The sequence below is a fragment of the Motacilla alba genome, chromosome 6, assembly GCF_015832195.1.
Source record: "Motacilla alba alba isolate MOTALB_02 chromosome 6, Motacilla_alba_V1.0_pri, whole genome shotgun sequence".
Lineage (NCBI taxonomy): Eukaryota > Metazoa > Chordata > Aves > Passeriformes > Motacillidae > Motacilla > Motacilla alba.
Genome location: NC_052021.1, coordinates 5,967,827 through 5,990,521, shown reverse-complemented (window position 1 = coordinate 5,990,521; position 22,695 = coordinate 5,967,827). Strand labels below are relative to the sequence as shown.

The following is a 22,695-nucleotide window of genomic DNA, read 5'->3' as shown; positions in this document are numbered from 1 at the left end:
TCCTGCCACCCCTGCCCTCCTGCCATCCCTGCCCTTCTGCCCGTGGCGTGGCTTGCTGGGCAGGCAAGGCTCACTGCAGGCCATGCCAAGATGGCAGCAGCTGCAGCACATTGCACGCTGCGCTGGGATAGCCCTGGTAGTGGTGCCTTGCCACCCCTGGAAAAAAAACTATGTGTGTGCTGTTTTGATTTTCTTCTTAAATAGGTCATCACAGAGGCATTTCCAACCTCTCTAATTGGGCCAGCAGCATTTCCATCTTCAGAGCCATCAGATTGGCTTTGTTGGACATGGTGAGTGCTTCTAGCATCTTCTCACAAAACTACTTCTGTGCCCCTCCTCCGCTACCAGAAAACCAGTCTGTGCCAAATCAACACACCTTGCAACAGGGCCTCCATGAGCACTGGTCTAGGGTTTTTCTCCACAGCCACGGATGGAAGGGGTTGCAGCAGCAGTGCTGGCTGGCTGATCCCAGGCAGCTGGAAGTGTTGCATAAATATGTTAGCAGCTAAGCAGCGTTTCATGCCCAGAGCCTCATGCACTTTGAGTCCAGAAGTTGTACCGCCAGTTCCCTGATAGCAAGGCTGCTAAAATTACCATGTTGTTGCTGTTTGGGCCTTGTTCTGGTGCTCTTGGGGTCTGGAAAGCTTACCTTGTGCAATTGTGCAGCAGTTAGACGTGGATTTTCCTTTCAGTGTAATGCAACTAAAGACATGGAAACATGAGTCACTGTTGTATCACAGTCGCTGACATCCAAGAAACAGAAGAACATTTTATAATAGCAGGAAGGATAAGAATGTAGGCACAAAACTAAACATTGGTTTTGCAGAGGAGCCTTGTCAGCTGGCTTCTCCTTAGCCACCCTGGACATGGAAGTCTCATACTAAATCTGGCTTTTGTTTCAACTCCTGAAGCTTCAAGGTTGACAAAACCCACGCTGAGCCCTGACTGGATTAGTGGACAAGCACAACCTTCCCCTGGCCTGTGGGCAGAGAGAGGATGCCCCACACCACTGCTAGGGAGCTGAGTTTGTCAGTGTTCACCATCGCTGTTTCAGCCCAGACAGAACATTTCACACAGGTCTGCACTGACACATACCCAGTCCAGCAGTGTCAGATACCTGTTCCCCCAATTGCTCTCTATATCCAGTTTTTCTGCTGTGGTTTTCCTGCATTGATGAGTGCTTCTTTGTTTTGCACTGTCATAATAATTTTCCTAGAGCCATGATTAATTGAGAATGGATACCTGGGCCTGCTGCTTGAAGTTCTCTGATGCTTGTTTTCTGTAGCTGCTGGGGTGTGTAGTGCATTTCTTGGCAGGATGATTTACAAGCTGCCTAATGCTGAGGCCAATGAAGAGAACAGCTGAATAAAAACTAAATAACATAAAAATAAAACAAATTTGTGAAGAGAAGAAGAGGAAAGGGAAGAAAAAAGATGTGGTGGATGGGAGGAGAGCATAAGCTAGAGAAGATTTACCATCATGTAACAGTACTACATGGGAGCAGAAAGGGATAAATCAAATGACACAATGGTGTGTGGCATTTCATTATATACCCTATTAGAGCCAAGCATTACAAGTATAAAGTGGTGGTTCTATTAGCCAAACCTGTGCTTCTCAGTGTTGAAGAGTTATGTGTTTGAGCAGACATCTCTTACTGGGGTTTTTCTTCCTCAATTGTGTGTGAAATCCCATAGTACTGGATGGAAAGCAACGCACACCAGTGCAGTGGCTCCCTGTAGCAGTCTCCTGTTCCTCCACACCCCACTCTCTAAGCTGTTTAATTAGATGTGCAGTTGTAATAAATAGAAGGAGAATTTACTGGTATGCCCCCAGGAGTCAGTAAAATCACAGTAGGTTTGCAGGACTAGCTAAGCAGGATGCAGTCCACCTTTCCCATATGCAGTCTGGACAAGTAAGAAGAGATTTACCTGGCTTCTCAAGCAACTTCTGTTTCCTTCAGTATATGGAAGCTGCACAGGTCTCACATAAGCATGGATAGATCATGTCTCTTGTTATGTTTTTCCCAGCTAAAGACTCAACCATCCCTCTTTCCTATTTGACATTGCACTGCCCTTAATCCACCCTGCTCTGCATCCTTCTTTGTCACACAGACTGCGATTTTCTTTTGCTGTTTTTGTACGTGTGGCAGAGTCACACCAAAAAAAAAAAAGTGCCTTCTCTTTTGGAGCAGCCTGTGCAAAAAAGCTTCCTGAGCATCCAGAGATGACATCTTTAATGTGTAAAGCATTCAAAAATCAGTGTACTCCAAGGGTCTGCTCAGTAACAGCAATGTTTGTTCTGTTCAGTCAAGTTAGCTGGCAGCAAAATGAATGATAAGGCCACACTGCATAACTTTTCTCAGATACTTTTCTACAGCTGGAAAATATCACCATACATGGGTAAGACGTGTTCAAGATGCACTGTCTGTTCACTGCCAGGGCTCTTGCTCAAGATTCGGGCACCAAAACAATGGCCAGCACAGACTTCACTGCAGTAATTATCAAATTTGATGCTCTTTTCCAACAGTGTGTTCTTGCAGTCTCATTCTTGGCTCTAACAGCTGTGCAGGTTAAATAACTTTTTAAGGGTTATGGCTGTTTTGCAAATAAATTTTGGCAGTAGAATTCCATTTAATAGAACAGACTTTTTAATGCCAGTGGGTTTAATCAATAAACAAGTGTTTAATTTTACTGCAGGTGGAGGCAATCTAAGTCACCTCTAGGAAGAGACAAACTGGCATTTTAAATAAACCTCTTGGCATGTTAATCACCTTAAATCAAGTTCTGGGCTTATCCTAAAGCATTAGGATGTGACTGGTGAAATCCAAATGCTATCATGCATTTGTAAACCCTGAGCAACCCCTGATAGTGATACAGCACTGTACTTGGAAAAAATTCCTGTTTAGGAGGACAAAAGGAGGATCTCTATCTGCATGTAAGCCATGAGACCAGGAGATAGAACCAAGATTTTGATCTAAAGTTTCTGTTTCAGATAGAAGCTCGGCTTCTTTCTCAAGGATGTCAAAGCACACACATCTGTCACTGCTGTTTTCTAGGACTGAAGGCAGCTAAAGCATGCTTCAGCTATTTAGGCTCTCCACAAGTCATGGTTTAATCTTTCACACTGATAGTTAATGGTACGTTCCCATTCTCTGTGAGAGACCAGGCATGGAAGTTGGACTCATGTATATGTCATGCTGAGGCTACACAGAGCAACAAAATTACACCTTTTGTCTTTCCCTCAACACTCTTCCTGCTGCTTCCCAAAAGTTTTGTTGGCTTTTTTTGGCTGCAGGTGCACACTGAGCTGATGATCTCAGGCAACTGTTTACAGCAACTTCAGGCCTCTTTCCTGGGCCATGATGGCCAGTTCCATCATCAGCATCAAAGAGCTTTGGCTTGGATTATTTTCCTCCATGTGTGTTATCCTATGTTTATCTATACTGAAACTCCTATGCCAAGCGTGCCTTTTGTTCAATTTTGTGAGACCCTGCAGGATGTTGTCATTGGCAAGGCATTTGACTGCCCTAAGGAGGTCAGGAATACCTGTAGACCTGGAGATTTTGTGCACTCTCCTTTCTGCAGGTTGTGAATGAAGATGTTGAATAAAACCAGTCTCAGCAAACACTCACTGCTGCCTCTCCTCTCCTCTCCTCTCCTCTCCTCTCCTCTCCTCTCCTCTCCTCTCCTCTCCTCTCCTCTCCTCTCCTCTCCTCTCCTCTCCTCTCCTCTCCTCTCCTCTCCTCTCCTCTCCTCTCCTCTCCTCTCCTCTCCTCTCCTCTCCTCTCCTCTCCTCTCCTCTCCTCTCCTCTCCTCTCCTCTCCTCTCCTCTCCTCTCCCCTCTCTCCTCTCTCAAAGCCCTTTCATTTGCCTCCCAGCCTTAATCTACTCTCAGTTCAAAAATGAACTTTTCCTTCAAATATTTGGCTTGGTTTCTTAATTGATAACCAAGGATAAAATAAAATCCAAGGATTCTGAAGAAGAACTGTTGAAACGAGCTTCTCACTTTTATAGTCCTTGTATCTTTCTAATACAGAACAGACCTCCCAATATTCACAGCTGCAGTTCTGATGGTAGAAGAGGTGATCCACACCTGCCATGAATTAACCTTGCAGTAATTTTTTTAAATGTACCACATTATCACAGAGAGTGTAGGTTGGCTTTTGACAGCATCCCTTTGTTTTCATTCTAGAAAGCCCAAATGGACCAGTTGCCATTTGGGAGGAGAGTAGTGTAAAGAGTTTGCATCCATTTGCCAGGTAAAATATTACTCACTGTGGGACATGATGCCTAGGTGACAAGGCCATAGCTGGGAAAGAAAGCAGGAGAGTACCCTTGAATTTTACAGTATGTTTAGATTTTCCTTCACTTAACAAAAAACAAGACAGGACAGAACTTCTGTGAATTTAACAAAGGATTAAATGCCCTGAGTGATTTTAAGAGGTCACAGTACAGCAATACTTCTGCTTTGAAATGGCAAGAAAAGAGAGCTGCAATGCTGCTACAAGTTCCACGCTGCTGCAAAGGTGTGAGTGGGACAGGCTCCCTGCCTGCAGGAGCCCCACTGCAGATGCTTCTGCCCGTCCAGCAAATAGCTGGTTTGAGTGATGGACGTGTGCTCTCAGGCCCACATGTATGGTCCTCTGTCGCAATCTGTTGGGCTGGCGAGAGCTACGCACTTGCAGCAGCCTGATGCAGGAAGTGGCTCTGTGGGCAGCAGGATCCACATCTCTCACACAGACCTAGCAGAAAGCACTGCTCTGGCAAAAGAGCAGTATTGTTGGTGAGGTATGGAAGAGGTGGCTGTGAACCATGTGGAGGTACAGCGAAAAATCCAGCAGAGTTTGCTGTCAGCATACTTCTGGAGGACTGATATTTTGGCGAAGACCCAGCCCCACTCCTCTGTTTACCTAATGTCCTACACTTCCACTTAAACAGGAGCTTATTTCCTGTTCTAAACTACTGTGTATCTTGTGGTTAGTTGTTAACTAGCATTTGTGTTTGAAAAAAGGCCTTTATTTCAGCAGAAAGTGATTCTTCTGTAATCCTCGCTGAGTTCGGGCAGCTGTGCAATCTGCCCATGACATCCTCTCGCAGCACAAACGCAGTCCTGGCATTTTCTGGGCATCGTTAGTCTGTACATTGTCACCAGACCGAATGAGGTAAGATTGATCTGCAGCAACAGTGGGGAAGAGTAATCCAGAATTCAGTATAATTTTGCCAAATGCATTTTGTCGGGGGAATTGGAGGAGATTCTCAAACAAATGCCCCTCCTTTAGAAGCTGTTCACAGCCCCTTCTGCTTTCTCTTGGAGTGCAGTCACACAGCCTGGAGATGAGAAGTTTCCTCGGGAATCTTGCTGGTAGGTTCAGTTTTCAGTGCAATCTTTTAGAGGATCACACTGTGGAGAAAGGAATTATTTGCCATGTCTGCTATTATCTCTGTTTCACTTGTTTCATTTTAGGAGAAGTTCCCAGAAGCTTAGTGAACTCCATGTGCTGAAGTGTGAGGGTGGAATGAGTGAGTGGAGGATAGTCTCACGTCACTTGATTTCTATATGCATAAATCTGACTAAAGCAAATGTCAGGGAAAAGGAAAGAGTCAGTGTTTGCTTATTTCAATTACTCATGCTTTTGTATTTCTTTTAATGCCCTCCAGGCACACTTCTGTTAGCTGCAAGAGTATCTAGCAGCTCTGCTGAGGACTAGGTGCTTGAATAATCTTTAAATTCCAGGGTTTTTTGCCTTTTAATCCCATTCTTTCTTCCACTGAGATTTTGAGCTCAGGCAGATTGAAGTGTTAGATGGGCACTTACACAACTTTGAAATGCCATCTCTTTTTCTCTCTGTGTTTAGACCCAGATTAGCTGAAGTGCCTCACATCTTTGCAGAGGGAAATACCTTTCTGCAAGGCTCAGGTTGGCATCCAAACCTTGTTGCAGCTACTGCTGTCAAGACTGGGAGCCTTCTCTCTGCCAGACACACACACTTGTGCATTTTTTTCACTGTACACCTCACTAGTTCTTGTGCAAGAGTTGGCCAATCTGTGGTATTTCTCTCCTGTGCCAGCACTCCCCTGGGAAAATTCATCATTGGTGAATCCTCCTATCTTCATCTGGTAGGAGCTTCAGATCAAGATAGGAGCTTATTTTGTACCCATCTGGCTCCTGATCTTTAGGGCTGTACAGTAATGACTGATGAGAAGGGGATATTCAGGAGGAAGAAATGTTTTCTGCCCAGCCTTGTTACTTCAGGAAGGATCTTGCTGAGGTGTAACTCCTGTCTGCACCACCTTATCCAATTAAGTGTAAAACAAACTGTTCCGTGAACAATGAACCAAGAAATTCAGTTTCAACAGATTTATGTTTTGCTCTTTTTTCTCACTCTTCAGGTTTTAATTTTCTCTGTGACCTTCCTGCTCCTTTGATACTCTAATGTCCCCAGTAAATCCCTTAAATTGCCATCACTTCTCCCAGCCACCTGCCACATCTCCACATCTGCCAGCTATGGGATGGGAAGAGGTAGGAAATAGCCAAGCTCATCATATCGAGGTGTCAGTGCCAATTCTTGAATGTGCATCAGGCCATTTTATAAAACCTGGGAAAACAACCTATATCTGCTAAAATTAGCTTTCCTGTCTCTCGCCTTTTTTTTTCCTGCTTCTGTGTCCTACTAATGCTAAACACAACTTGATACTGGCAGATATGACAGCAAAAGTGCAGATTTAATACTCGCAGAGATCTGCTCATTTTATAAGGGATAGAAACAGCAAAAAGAAAAGGCAGTAATTACAGGCTGCTAAATAGAGCTGATACGAGCCCTAGTGAAGTGTTAATGAAGTGTCCTAGCCAAGCTTTGGGGTCCTGAGAGTGAATGCAGGGCTATGCATACCTTCCTCTGTCCATGGGGAGGAAAAATTCAATTCAGAGATTAATCTGTTGTCCAGTTTAATCTGGTGTTGGGCCAGGTGCACTCATCTATAATGCACGACCAGCACATACAGAGTGTGGAAAGGTTCTGGTTTAGGCTGCTTTAAGGGCTCCTTGTCAGCTGTCAAGGTTTACACTGCTCGCACACCTCGGCTGGATCTCCCTTGCAGTCACTCCGATCTGCTGGAGAAGAAATTGCACCAACCTCGTCGTGACGGTAGATTTATTTAAAAACCAAGAGGATTCGGGGGTATTTCAGGTTACCGACAGCCAGTGGAGGGGAACGCCCCCTGCCCGCCACCGCGCGGTTCTGCCGGCTCTCGCGGGGGAGCAGGGCCGGGGGTGCCCGCGGCTCGGGGCCCCTGGCCGCTCTGCACCTCGGGGCCGCTCCGGCGGTTGCGCCGGGCCCCGCTCCCTTCTCCAGCGTCCGCTGAACCGGCGCTGCCCGCCTAGGCCTTCTGCCGGGGCCGCGCCCCACGCGGCGCCACCAGGGCCACCGTCATCGTCAGCACAGCGGCGGTCCCGCGGCGAGTCGGGCCGGGCCGGGCGGCGGAGGCGGAGCCACGCCCGGGGCGGGGCGGGGCGGTGGCGGTGGCTGCCCCAGCGCGGGGTGGGCGGACGGCGCGGTGCGGGGTGATGGAGTCGCGGGCTCTCGCCGCCCGCGCCCTGCTTCGCGGGGCCCGCTGAGGCCCGGCCGCAGCCGCCGCCGCCGCCGCCGGAGCGCGGCCGCCCCCCGCCCGCCGCCGGCAGCCCCCCACCGCCGGGACATGGCCACGGAGCCCCCGCGGCCGGCGGGGCGCCCCGAGGGCGGGCGCGGGTGCTGCGCGGGCGGCGGGCGCGGCGAGACGGAGGAGGCCGAGGCCGCGGCCCAGCCGGTGCTCGGCGCCTCCCCGGGCCCCGCGGCGGCGGGGGGCGGCCGGCGGCGGGCGCTGAACGGATGCGTGCCGCTGTCGCACCAAGTGGCCGGGCACATGTACGGCAAGGATAAAGGCGGTGAGCGGCGACGGGCGCGGGGAGGGGGCGGCGGGCCTGGCCGGGACACCCGCGGGGGAGAACTTCCCACCCCCACCCTACCCTCCGCTTATCCCAATTCTCCCAGACCGGCTGTGGCGGGCGGGTTCGGCTTCGAGTCTCCTCGCGCCCCGGTGGCGAAGGGGCAGCTCTGTGGCCGGCGGGGCAAGGGTCGGCTCCGGCGGGAGCGGCGCCGGGGGGCGAGCGCGGCACTCGCCGCCGCCCTTGCCGAGCTCCCGCCGCCGGGCTCCGGCCGCACCTGTCCGCCGGAGGTGCCGCAGCAGCGCTGGGGCCTGGGGCAGTGCCGAGCCGGCCGAGCCTCCCCGGGAAGGCCGGAGGGGGGCCGGTCGAGCTCCCCGCTACGCGCAGGCCGTGGGTGGAATCGGTGTAACCGCTGCTGAATTTCATTCTTCTGGTGCTTTTCCTAAATGGCATCAGTCTGTCAGGACGTGATAGTTATCGGGCACCCTTAAACCGAAGGACTTCTGCCGTTCGGCTTCGTCTTATCAGGCACCTTTATAAAGTGGGGATTCAGGTAACAGCATGCTGGTTCTCTCAGAACAGATGTCAGAAACGTGGTTTATCTAACGGGACCACCTGAACCTGTGGCCACCAGAAACTTCAGCAAATTATTTCTAAGCCATAATTATTTGCTTGTTTATTTGACGATAAATCTGAGCCAATGGCTAGGAAATGATCTAATAATACAAAGACATGAGGATACAGTATGCCTCCACCAGCCCTGAATTTCTATTTTAGCTCCCTGTTGAGGAGTAAGGTGTTGGCCCTTCTGATGAAGGGGCCTCTTAGCATAGGCAGTGGCCAGGTTAATGCTGCCAAATGGCATTTCTCGCCTTTCCAGGGCATTGCATTTGGGGTAACTCCTGCCTCTCAGCCAGATGGAAGGTGTGAATCCATTCAGCTTGCAGTGTGCTCTCTGAGAGTAGCTATAATGGGCACCTCCTGGCGTATTGCCTTTGAACCCTGGCTGTAGGAACTGCCCAGGCTGAATAGGCCAGGGGCTGAATTACAGATCCCTGTTCGCTATCAGTGAATGAAATTACAGCACTAATGGCACTGTGAGTTTGTCTTATCTACGGCCTGCATCCATGGTGTGCCTCGCTGCAGATAATCTCAGCAAAAAACATTCTTCTCTTTGCCCCTGCCAAGGGCTGAACTTCAGAACCTTTTAGATCATCAGTGACTGGAATTACAGCACTAAGGGCACTGTGGGTTTGTCTTATCTGCAGGCTGTTTCCATGGCATGTCTTGCTGCTGATAATCTCCACAGAAAAGTAATTCTGGTCCCTTGCCCCAGTTGCAGACACTGTAATAAAATGTAGATGGAGGTGCACTGGGTCCTTGAAGGTGTATGTGTTCATGTTCATACATCATAGCAGGAGGTGGGATCGGGCAAAAAAAGGCTCAGTCAGGGAGAGCTTCACCTTTGGCACATCAGTCTGACTGCAGTTAGATCAAACAGCACAGGTGATCGTCTGTATTTTGGGTGCCACTGCAGTGGGTTAGGTAAAGCTAGCTCCACTACATCTCATGGGCAAGACCAAGACTTTTCTGCAGAGGTACCGCCATGGTTGATGATCTCGTTTTGGAAACTGTTTTATGTTGAAGTGAAGACCAAAGCTGTTCTGGTACTCACAGCTCTCATTTTTGTAACTCGATTTTCCCTTCTATTCCCACATACAAACAGACAGAGGACTTGAAGGTATCCAAAGAATTTTTAACTTTTACTTTTTTTTTAGTAAAAGCACACTGTAAAAATTCTCCTGAATAACTTTCCTTTTCCCCTTTGCTCCCTGTGACTGTTACTGCCTGGCAAAGAAAGGCCTCTCACAGCCTCTCTGCCTGCATGTGTAGACATCAGGCTGCTGTGCATTGTGGCTGCCCTTTTGTTGAATGCTGTGTGCAGTAGTGCTTCCCCAGATAAATGGTGTGTAGTGAGTAAAGTAACGACCTTGGGTTGTGGCTTAATTCCCTAGGTGGGTAGAGAGAGACAGCGCCTGCTGGGATGTGTCACCTCACAGAGCTTCCTGCACCTGCCTGTGGTTTGGTGCCTGGACCTGCAAAAAGCTGGGGTCCCCCAGCCAGTAGTGGGGTTCTGTAGCTAAAGGGGCTGGTCACCTTCAGAGTGACTTGCTTGCTCATTTCAAAATGGGAGCAAGCTTTGCATCCACCGCCAGGGAAAAATGTTTGTGAGATAGTTCAGGTTTTATTTTCAACATAGTTCTGTTTATTCCTCAGAAAGGTTAATTTGCTTTTTCATGTGTTAAAACAGTCCTATTCCCAGTCTGTGCTGAAAAAATCCCAGGAAGCCTACAACAAAGCCGTGGCCAACATCCATGTGTTGGTATGATCTGCAGGTGGTGGTGATCTCTGCTTCTTGTAGACCAGAGGGAAGGTTGTGGAGTTTGCATCTTTGTGGTGAATGTTGAAACGTGGTTCTGGTTTTCAGGCCTGCCCCAGGCACAGTGACAGAGCAGTGCAGTAAGTGTTCTAGTCTGTCAAGAATGCAGAGAATGAGGGAACTTTAGATGTCAGTTTATATTCAACTCTTCGAGTAATGTGTATCAACCCAATAGTGTATGGATTCTGCTTCCAGGAGTCTTTGCCTGGTCTTTGTCCCTTCTAGACTGTCTGCTTATCAAAGGCAAAATGCAGCTTTTTGAGGAGCATGTGTTATAAAACCCATTTTAATGTTTAATCTATTTTATTTTAATGTGATTGATAACAATTCACATATGGAACACGTGCTGTTGAAGTACTTGGTGCACTTTGCAGAGTGGTTTCCAGCACGTGCAAAAGGGTACAGGGAAGGGGAAACACAAGCTGCTGTGTCTTGAAGATGTTGTGGTAGCCTGCATGTGTGTGGCAATATTTTTCTAGTTTTGAAAAGTGTATAAAATCCAACTTTAGGCAAGAAACGTGACTTGAGAGCTGTTTTACACAAATTTTAAAGGCAAATCTTTGGCATAGCAAACTACTGAAGCAGCTATTCTAAGTCTGGTGGTCGCTTTTAAAGTAAATGTCTTGGTCTCTAAAAATTTTGTTTAGTTTCCAAGACTGCACAACGGAGCCATTCATAGATAGTGGTTTTCGGGGGGGTGAAAAACACAATTGCTGTTATAACTGCAAACTCTCTTTGGGATGCAAAGCTCCAGGCTCATTTTTATGTTTTCTCACATGGCAGTTGAAAATAGAACCTATTTTGGATACAGTTGGCATTTTTGCTACCCTTCTAAGCCAAATCAATTGCTGTCTGAAAAGCTAGAAATAAATCCTGTGAGAAATTCTTTTCCAGAAGTGGGTTTTTGGTTTTCTGTTGAAGCTAATGATGCAATACAGGACACATTTCAGAGGGATGCAGTTACTTTTCTCCATTCTTGCCTACATCTATGTCTTGAGCATCCTTGGATACTCAGTTGCATTTCCTCTGCAGTTATTCAGAAATACTGGCGACTCGAGAGTCATGAGGGTGTTTTGGAGGGTGTTTTGTGCAGGTTTGATGGAGGTGTTGCCTGCCTGAGATGAAATTCTGTACTGTAATTATGGGAGATACAAATAGTAGCATCTGATAGCTTGGAGTGCTGTAGGGGTGCTACTTGTTGCAGTAAAGACATACTCTATCTGTGCCACTAGTACAGATGTGCATCCACAGGACATGAATTTCTGTTCCACTAGTGAGAAATGCATTAATTGTGGTACTCCTTTAAAGTCTTGGCATGGTTGGAAAACAATTTCTGAATTATTTAAAAAGGGAGCGTCTGTGTAATCTCTTCTAGTTAATGATGGGGTTTTTGGGGGTGGAAGTTTTAATGTCAAATCCCAGTACTGTGTTGGCCTTGGGCAGAGCTACAGCCAGGACATTATTCAGTGGGTAGAAATAAGAGGAATGCAAGCAAACCTCTCCTAAGGGTTATATGTAGGAGCTGACAGTTTTGTCTCTGCTGTGTGTGCAGCAGAAACAGTACAGCTTTTCAACAGGCTGTCCTTGATGGTGAAGTCACTATTTCTGGGGGAAAAAAAGGCAAAAAGAAAGCTGTACCTCTTAAAACTAAGCCCTGAAGGAAATGCTTCTCTTCTAGGCATACTGCAGCATCCAGATGGAACTGTCCTGAAGCAGTTGCAGCCACCACCTCGTGGTCCCAGGGAGCAGGAGTTCTACAACAAGGTGAGGGTCCCACAGTGTGGAGGAGGCTGGCTTGCTCCAGCTGAAATGAAGGATGTGCTTCCTGTAGAGGTACATCCTTATCATTGCAGTTGGGAAAGTGCATCCTAAATCCCCTGCCATGGTATCTGTGCGCTCTCTAGAACTTTCTGCTCCTTGCATGTCAATCCTCCTGCCAGACCTACTTCACTCATGGGGTTTGAGCTTGCTCATTTGTTCGTAGGACAGCAGACTTTGACAGCATCTAAGATTTTATTGAAAAGCCTTATCTCCTGTCTTTGTTTAAAGGGTTGTATGTTTGATCCCAACTTTCTCACATACCTAAGTCTCTCAAAAGTGCTTACATCTAAATTTAGCGTATTTTATGCTTCTTCCTAGCCTGGTTTACTGCTAGAAGTATTGCTCTGTTCACTGTATTAAAACTCAGCTCCTTTAAAAAGTCAATAAATATCAAATCTCTCAAGTTGTTTTGACTTAAATTGTTGTATTTTTCCTATTGCTTATCTTCAGTTTGCTTTATCAGTAACAAGTGCAGACCAGGAAAGCTGTTGCTTTCCTATGAACAGTTTGTAGAGCCTGCTTTGTCCTGCCTGCCTGTAACAATCTGTCATGTGGTTTTTGTGTGTCAGATCGATATGCCAGGCCTCTCCATGGCTTACTAGGTATAAAGAGCTATTAAAATCTTCATGCTTGGTGTAAGAGGAGTCTTGAGACCCTCTGCTTGCTGTGGTGTTTGACTTGGAGTTTGGTTGGTAGGTTTCTTTTTCCCTAAAAGGGCATTTACTGAAATTACCAAAAGACCTTGCAGATTTTGTGAAAATGTCTCACATAAACAAAGCAAGGTGCTCTAAGTGAGCAGTGTGTTTGCATGCTAGCATTATTTGATAATTCTTGTGATGGGACAGAACAGCAGCGCTTGAGTCACTAGGAGCCAGTTAAATGTAAATATTTTTCTGAGTTTCTCTGTGGCTCTCATTGAGATGAGGTTAAGAAATATGCCATCCAGCCTGACTGGTAACTTGAGTAGAAGGAGGAAGCTTAAACAGACTCCTTTGGGCACCAGGCTGCCTACTGTGCTGTGAAATCCTCAGGCAAAGACAGTAACATGCTGTCCCTGCCTAAAGCCTGCAGGTAAGAGGGGTAGGTTCAGGCGTTGCTTGCACATGAACTCTTCACATGATAATTTTGCCTGCTTTAAGCTTAGACTCATGTGACAAGCTGTGAGCAAGACCCTGGGCCAAGTCTTTAAGAAGAGGGTGTCTGTGGCAGTGTGCTTGTTACTGTGCTGTGGAGAAGCCCGGTCTCAATGCTGGGAACTTGCAAAGTGACCTTCTGTTCTGTCTCCTAAGGACTTGCTGGGTTGCTTGAAACACTGAATTTTTTTGGTTACAAGCCATCTTGGAAAGGGGTTGGGCAACTATTGAAAAATAACAGAGAAAAGGAAAGATGTAGACATGATTGTGTGTGGACTAGAAGGCCTTTTAGTGGGAGAAGGGAAGGAGAGCACGTATATGTGTGTTGTGGTGGTGAAAGTACAGGAGAAAGGTCTTGGAGATTTGTTGTTCTTCAGTGATAACTGCTATCATGTTTACTCTCAGGCAAGAGCTGTGTGATGTGGGCTATAGAAATCTAAGCACTACATATTATCATGTAGGATGATGATTGCTCTGGGTTGGGAGGTTCAACAGTACAGTAGGGTACAGTTTCACCTGCAGCTTGAGCTGATCCAATAGCTCATTGTTGCCAAAAGGGAAATAAATGCCTTTCTTCCCATTCCTGCCATTTACCTTGCACCATGATGGTGCTTTTTGGACATTTATGAACTAATTTGACCTATTGAAAAGGTGGCAAAACTTCCTTGTCTTGGTAGTGTTCTGGCAGTTTAGGGGACTAAGCTGACGAGCAATGGGAACAACAGCAAGGCTGCCCTGCTTTGGTGACTGAGTTCAGCCTGTCTTGTGGGCTGTAATCAAAGAGATATTACCACCTTGGAGAAAGCTGATGAGCCTCCAGAGATGGAGGGAAGGATAATTTTACTGGTCCTTGAGACAGGGAGTGTTTGATAGGTGGCCGTGTACAGGAGATGGTGAGAAACAGTGCAGAAATGAAACAAGTGAAATAAGCTCGATGAGGCCCAAGCTCTCCCTTTGTCAGGGCAAAACAGCAGGTTGGTTGGTAAGATCAAAGCAGGTGGTTGTCCAATAGCATATGTGGATTAATTGTGAGTATTTTTTTTTTAAATTTCTGCTCCTGTTTTTTTCACATGTGCTTAGAACTGTTTTGTCCGTAGGTGTGTGAGTTATTGCTCCCTTTGCATCCCACCTTACACTAGCATGAATGAAAATTAGTGCCTGGGTCAGAAACAAGGGGGGCTTCTTTCCTTCTGGAACAGCACACCTCCTCGTGTGAAGTAAGTGAGAAGCTCTGTAGTTTATGGTAGCAAGATGGGGAGCATGAGTTTCAGCTGCGTGAGTCAGCTGGGAGCAGCTATGGCAGGGCTGAAGCAGAAGTGTCTTCCAAGAAGCAGGAAGTGGTATTGCAGCGTGCAGTCCTTGCACTTGTCAGCTGAAGGCTGCAGGGAATGTGTCGTGATGGATGAACATGAGGCGTTAAGGGACAAGTTTGACTAGAACTCTGATACATTTAATGAGATATCAGGTAGATATTATCTTCTGTTTTGACCCAGGAAGTCTTCTCTTCTGGAACTGTTGGATTTGCTTGCAGCCTGATGCGTGAACATAACAGAGGTAGAAGTCTGTCAGTGAATCAGATGTTTTCTCTCTTGTTATTGATGGCTTATTTTCTGTTGAGCATGATGCTAAGTACTTACCAGTAGAGCCCAAACAAAACGGGCTTCTGTTTTGGAATGGAAATTGAGCAAGACATGTACTGCAAAATACTAGTGAGTGATCCAAAACTTGCTCAGAAGCAGGTGGCAGCTGAAGTTTGGAAGAATTTCACAGGTCTCTGTCAAATCTGGAAAATTGCTGAAGTAATTCCTACTTGGGCTGCTGTCAGGTTGCCCTTCTGTTTTCCTCATACAGTGTTTTACCTTTAGCAGTCAAAAAAAAAAATAGAGGTCTTTTTTTGTAAGAGATGATTTTACCAATTAAACTTTTATCTACTAGAGCACTATGCCTCATTCTCTACTGCTAGGGAAGGGGCTTGCCATGTGTTATGAGGAAGGGGAAAACCAGCATGATAAGATTATCATGAATACCTTCTATGATAAAACATAGTAAAACAATGAGCTGATTGTTAATAGCTTAACTGGTTTGTTAATAGCTTACTGTGCACTGCTTAACTTCTCATTGGAGTGTGGCTTTCTAGCTGTAATGTCCAGTTGCTATTGAGTTCTGTAAATCTGAGTAATTATCTAATCAAAATAATAGCATTTAAATTTTGTTTCTGCCAACTCCCTTGCTGTACCTGAGGGCATGAACTCCTTAAAAACATCGCGTGCACAACCATGGAGTGTTTTACTGGGTATTCTGGTACCCTTATCTGTGTGAGAAAAATACCAGGTATTTTAACCTTGAATAGGTACAAAATACTTTGTTTTCAGTAGGTATGAGCAACAAGGGAATGAAATTAATTGTGGCATAAGGGTTGTGTTTATTTAAGGGCTATCTGCACTGCTGATCAGTTGTTTCTGTGTAATGGCAATGGCTGTGTAGGTGGAGGTACTCCAAAGGACTACTTTTAAAGGGGTTTCAGGAGGGAGCAATATGCAGGAATGTGGGAACAGGGAAACAGTGCTGTTTGAAAATGTAGTCTTTTCAATGATGAGAGAGACTAAATTGGTAAAAGGCAGTGTGAGCTTGTGGTAGGCTGCCTATGCAAGCATGCTAAGAAATGCACAGAAGTGGCCTGCCCCTCAGTGTGTTTTGGGATTTGACTTCAGCCTGATTTATGCCAGGGCTCATTTATCCATGCCGAAATGCTCTGATTTAGTTCAGCAGTGTTGATAGAAGGAGGAAACCTATCAGCACTCTTACAGCGATCTGTCGCGCCAGGTGAGTTGGAAAATGGGAGAATGGTGTCCTTTGAAAAAGTTGGTGCAGCCCCTGTGAGGTAACCCACTGCTCAGCTGGGTGTGGAGCTCCTGCCTCAGCCACCCCAGGCTGAGCTGCAGAGCACTCTGTGCTAGGGTAGCTCTGCCTTTGCATTTCAGCTCTCCAGCACGGGGCTTTCCTTAGTTTCTCATGTCAGGAATGCAGCATTGCACAAACTGTTGTCCTGTAGGAGAGGGAGGATGCTGGAATGTCAAGCCTTAAATAGGGCAGCTGCTTTTGTGGGCACTGAAAGAGGGAGATTGGGCTGCAAGGAGGGGATGCTTTCCAGCTCAGGTGAGACCCCATCTGCAGAGCTGCCTCCTGCTCTGGGGTCCCCAGCACAGGAAGGACATGGAGCTCTTTGAGTCCAGAGGAAGCCTCCAAGGTGATGGGAGGGCTGCAGCACCTCTGCTATGAGAAAAGGCTGGGGAATTGGGGTTGTTCAGCCTGAAGAAGAAAAGGCTCTGGGGAGAGCTTAGAGCCTCTTCTAATACCTAAAAGGGCTCCAGGAGAGCCTGGAGAGGGAATTTGGATGAGGGCCTTGAGGAACAGGACAAGGGGGAATGGCTTCCCACTGCCAGAGGGCAGGGTTAGATGAGATACTGGGAGGAAATTCTTTCCTGTGAGGGTGGTGAGGCACTGGCACAGGTTGTCCAGGGAAGCTGTGGCTGCCTCTGGATGCATGGAAGTATTCAAGGCCAGGTTGGACAGGGCTTGGAGCAACCTGGGATAGTGGAAGGTGTCCCTGCCCATACCAGGGGGATGGAACAAGATGGTCCTTAAGAAGCCTTCCAACCCAAACCATTCTGTGATTCCATGAAAACTGAGGAAGAGAGAATTTACAGTTGTTATCTTTGTGACTGTGGTTTCCTACAGGCTGTGTGTTAAGCATGAAGGGATTGAGTGTTTCTTAATGTTCTGTAGAACCAGAGAAGGTTGCTGAACTGTTTGGAAATGGTACTGATGACTTCTGATCTTGGCTTTTACTCGGTGCTGTTGTAAACCTGTTACTGTGTGTAACTTTTCTCAGCATGGCCTACTGAAGTTTAAAGTTTGCTAGTGGAGCAGCTAATAAACTGGGATTTTATGCTTAACAGATCAATAAATGTTCCTGTAAACTTTTATTAGAATTGCCCTTCAGTTTGCCTGTGGTGACTGTATGATACTTGGGGGATGTGTAGTACACTTTCCCTCCTCCTGCTACCTGCTGAGAACTTCTGGGAAAGCTCCTGCAGCTTGGGCAGCTTCCAGTGGATACCTTTTTCTTTTTCCCTGTTGGCTGTACATCAGAATTGTCATAGCTGGTTCTAGTGGTGTTGCCATGTCATGGCTCCAAATAACATTGCTGCATGGTATAAGGTTTCCAAGGCTATTGTAATGCAAGTCATACCCAAATTCTCAGGTGGTTCTGTCCCAGGTGCAAGGTGATTTTGGGAAGTTGGATTGAAAACGTGGACAGGGTTCTCCCAGTCCCAGCTCAGCTCTGGTAACCTCCTACCTCTGGCCAGTGCTTGTGGACCTAGGGAGATGTTTAACTGCGCAGCATTGTGAAAAGATAATTCAGCTAATCACCTGGCTCTTCTGGTTAACAAATCTTCCACCCAGCCCAGTTAGTGATGACTCTGTTAACTGCTGTAGCAGTTCAGGGTTTGAGTCCTGCTGACATTGAATCTGAATGCAAGGAAGTTGTTACCAGTGGAGATAGCAGAAAATGTTTTTCACTCTTGTTATGTGTCCTAAAAACAAAGCCAGGATATAAGAGACACAAATAGCTCTGAGATGTAAAAGAGATTTACAATGGTTAGGTGAGAGTTAGGCACTTGAAAGCTAGGAAGGAATGGTTTTGTGGTTGCCTGCACAATTGTTCTGAAGTTTCCTTTGGATGTATTGAAATGCAGTTTCCATAGGGCAATGACCTGTATTTGTTTTGCTTTCCCTCAAGAGCTCACTGGCTCACTTTACAGCCTGATACAAGGCAGGATGGATATTGTTTGTGCAACTTTTGCTGTCTTTTTTTAACAGTCAGTCTTTGAGTTTGTAAGCAGGGGGTAATGTGTTAGTGAAACCCAGTTACATTAATATTTCTGAAGCAACAGTTCCTTGTGCTTCTGGGGTTACAGAGAAGAAGTGTTCAGGAATTGTGCCCATTTGGACCATCAGCAGTAGTCTTTTCCTTACCGTTTTATTTATTTTGTTCTCAATAACCTGCTGCAGCTCCTGGGCTATGTTTTTTTCATTCCTGCTCAATGCTTGCTTCTTTTCTTACTAATTTTAATTAGCAGCAGCTTTAGGCAGTGCAGAAGACTTGTGGTGATTTCCCCCCCAACCCAATGGCATAAAATGAAGCCAGCAGTCTGAAAGATGGGTTTTGGCCTGAATTTGCATGGAATTGCAAGAACTGAGTCATAAGGCTCAGCTCCCTTTAAGCCTATATAGCATAAATCATGATAAGGCAGCCTGTGTTCCATAAACTGTTCTCTGCTACTGACAGGAAAGGAAAGGGCTTGGGAGGCAAAGTACGTCTTGTTTCAGGATAAGTTATCCTATTTTGTAAGCTCAGTGAAGTGCTTTTGTACTCTTGATTTAGATGATAATCCTTGGCTGCAAAAGGAGTGGATGATGGCCATCGTGCTGCTGTTGTGTACTAAAATATCCTTATCCTGTGATCACGTCTCTGGCTAAGGTTTTGATTTTCAGGCTTGTATGGACAAAAATACAGGATGGCTGTTTTTTTTAACATCTTATTTTGGAGAAGCACTGCCTTGCCCACGCCTTTCATTACTGCTGCATTTGGAGCTGTAGCTCGAAAGGATCTTTGGCTGTGCCTCATTCTGGTACATCTGGATCTGCCACATTGAGATACTGGTACTGAAGCATCCAAATTACCTGCTGGCAAACATGGTGAGCATGTTTTGATGCAGTTCATTCCTACCCTCAGCATCGCTCCTCTGCTCAGGAATTGTCCAGAAGGGATCCTCTTTTGCTGGGGAAATGAGCAAACCAGCACGTGAAGTTGCCTCTTAACCATGAGCCTGGGCATTGGTAATGAAAGGAAGGACACGTAGTAATTCTTAACTAATGAGAAGAAAATGGTTATTTGATCAAGTTGTGAAATACTGGCAGCTGGTATTCAGATCTTTTTTCACATGAGGCGTTGTCTAAGAGAGATGAAGGATGAAGTGTAGCTGTAAGAATCTTCTGAGTTCCTACTACTGCTCTATAAATAATTGTTTTGTACTTTACTATTAAAGGACTGGACAGTAGGACTTGGAAAATATGGCAGATTTTTTGTGGTTCTTGCACTCTGCAGCAAAAACCATTTTGGAAGAAGCACACCACACAGTAGAAAGTTAACCTAGAAGGATCTGGTGAGTGTCTGTTCCCCATACTCTTTGAGGATTGTGTATCACAGAATAAACTACAACCCACTTTAATAAATCTAGGAAACCCTTTAAAAAGGGAGACAGTAAAAGGCCATTATTGCAATTTGATGCAATTATGGAACTACTGGGTGGAGTTGGGAACAGACTGAGTAGTCTGTAGTCTATGCAAATAAGCAGGAAAAAGAAATCCAGTTCTCTTAGCAACCTGATTTTGAGGAATATTCCTTACCAAGAGTAGATCTGGTTGGAAATAAAGTTAAAATGCATAGTTACAAAGTGCACAGTATGTAAAATTGAATTAAGACCCAGCAAAGTGCTTCTCCACTGCTGGAGGGTCATGCAAGTACTTTTTCAGCCTGGATCAAATACTGTTTAGACTTCAGTTATGAATGTTTTAGAATATGGATCAACTTACTAGTACATGTTAGTGTTATGCAGAAAATACTTTCTCATTATAAGTTCATTTAAAAGTAAGATGTGGTTGGTGAGCTGACAGAATGAGATTGAGGAAAGTGTAGGTTGCCTACTTGAAAGAAAAACAAAATAAATTCAGTCTCCAAAAAGAATTCTGGTTTCCAGATTTAAAAAAAAAAAAACCCAGACAGGCTTGTAATGTTGTCGCTGATGATGTGCTTGAGGGAAGGGATGCTGTCCTGGGGAACCTCAACAGGCTTGAGAAGTGGGCCAATGGAGCCTCAGGAGCTCAGCAAAGAAGTGCAGGGTCCTGCCCTGCAATTCCAGACACACCAACAGCTTGGAAGGAGAAGGGATTGAGAGCAGCCCTGGGAGAAGGACTTGGGGATGATGGTTGTTGAAAAACTCACCATGAGCCGGCAGGGAGTGCTCCCTGTGGATTTCCAGTGAAAATTATTGCAATCTCATTAATATGGCTGCATATTAGATAGTAAATTAAGCAATTTGCTATAATAGCATTTCATGTAACAACATTCACAAATACTTAACTTCTGAAGTTATTGTGGTATGAGATTTTGAATATAAGCAGAGCTGGCTCAATTCCAGTCATTTTTGTGGAAACAGGTTCTGTGGACACAGCTCAAACCATGATGGTACCACTTCAGGAAAAACCCAGGGCTGTCTGAGTTGTAGAACCAAGCAGATATGAATTGCTAAAATCACAGCTGCTGTTTCAACCTCAATTTTTGACCCTTGTACTTGCCTGGTGTAACTGGCTGATGCAGGAGTCTGGAGGGAAATGCAGTGTGTGCTCAGGTAATTAAAGTCTGTCATATAATACATACCCAATGGAAGAGGGAATTAAGGTTGCCCTAGCATCTGTAAATCTTGCATTTGCTAATTTAAGTGCCTGACATAGCTGCATTAGCTGCTCAAAAAAATCTCAGATCCCACGGTGGACAGTGAATTCTCTGCCTGATGTTGGCAGCTGGCTGTGTAATCTGAGACTCTGTCGGCTGTAGTGCTGCTGCCTTTAGGGACAGTTTATGATAGCTGGCAACAAAGAGGTGATGCTTCAGACTGATATGCCTACTCTGACACTTAAAGTTTCCTACTCAAATAGCTTTAAAATACATGTTCTTTTAAATTAACTCTTGAATGTACTTTAGAAGGATCTCTATAGATTATTTTTCTGTCAAATTGGTATTTTTTTCATCAGGACATTTGAAGACACGTCTGTACTGCTAGAACTAGTTTCCTGATGAAATTTAAACAGTTCTTTTATCCTCCCTCTATCATTTAGGTCATTAGCTACTCTTTAGGAAAAAAAACCCTCTGAATGTTGTGTTTTAAATAAGGAAAAGAACATTCCCATTGTCCTGAGCAGTCCCTCTTTGCATTAGAAGCAGATGAATCTGTTACAGGAAACCCCAGAGCATACTTCGGATTAAAAACTTAGGGATGGTAAATAGGCCTCAGAATTAAAAAGTCCTGCATGACTGGAAATGATGACTTCATGGTGTCTGTTAGACTGTCTGAAGCTGCCACAGAACATATCTGGAGCATGTTCCTCCTATGAGTTAGTGGCTGTAATTTGTAATGGTCGTGCTGTGAGCCCTTCAAATGTCAGCATCTTATGTACTTGCTTTTCTGGAGACATTTTATGTCTCCAGTCTGTGCTATTGGAAGAATGTAGCCTGTGATATGTAGAAGGGATAACTCCCCAGGCTGAGCTGGCATAGAGTTGTTTTGCATTTCTTGATTTACTGGATAATGATGTTATATATGCTAACACAGAAATTGCTTGTATTTGTCAGTGTTTGCTGGAGAGATGGACCCCTGCTGTTACATTTTAAAAAAGCACTGTATCTTGAAGTAAAATTGGAATATTGCTGATGTAAGTAAAAATCTAATGGTTTATTTATTAAGGTTTTCCTGAGGTGAGTGATAACCTGCATTTTTCAGGAATCTTCCAGCAGTATTGGTAGCAATACCTTTTGGGGCAGGAAGGGCATGGTATATTCCCTATGTAGTTTTAGGGATGGTTTTGTCATGTTTCCATTTATATTTGGTATTCTGTTGCTTGCTGCCAGGTTGTATGAAATGAGAAGAAGTGCCCGTGACATGTGCACTGCTGATGAGGCCCAGTTCTAATGAACAGAAGTGGTTCTGTCCTGCATAGGAATGAGCAGAATTCCCGAAATGTCTGCTTTTGTTGCTTTGCCCCACACCAAGTGACTGCCTCTGATCTTTATTAATTGAGTGCTTATTCTAGTTTGACATGTGAATACGTTACAGGCTAAGATTGAGGTCTGCATTAAGGTCAAATAAGTGCTTTGTAAATGTTATGTCAGAATTATGAGGGGAGTTTCTTATTGGTTCTGGGAGCAAGATAAGTTCTTGAGGGACTGAAGTAATGCAGTTAGTTCTGCTTTGTCAAAGTAGTGATACTGAAAAATGCATTATTGGGAGTTCTGTCTCCATTTAAAATGTTTTATATCAGATTATTGAGGAATAGACTACTTGGAAGTTACTACTTCTGGAGCTCTTTTCCCCATTTGGTCTCAACTTTGGACTGTTACATCCCAATATAAATTATCCGAGTATCTTTGTTGTATCCTGCTATTTGAAGTACACAGGAGCATACTCCTAATTACTTCCTAAGTTGCAAAGTTTAATGGCCTGGTGTTGACTTACTTTAAAAAGTAAAAAGTCTCTCTTA

General features: G+C 45.4%; 1 protein-coding gene across 1 annotated transcript in view; it reads left to right on the top strand.

The window, feature by feature from the left end:
- The first annotated feature begins 7,665 nt into the window (after positions 1-7,665).
- The window catches only part of IPMK (inositol polyphosphate multikinase), a 37,233-nt gene continuing 22,203 nt past the window's right edge, over positions 7,666-22,695 (top strand). Inside the window, exons 1-2 of the mRNA XM_038140554.1 lie at positions 7,666-7,920; positions 12,039-12,124. Of these exons, the coding sequence (XP_037996482.1) occupies positions 7,695-7,920; positions 12,039-12,124 (312 nt within the window). The 5' untranslated portion in view covers positions 7,666-7,694. The remainder of the gene's footprint in view (positions 7,921-12,038; positions 12,125-22,695) is intronic.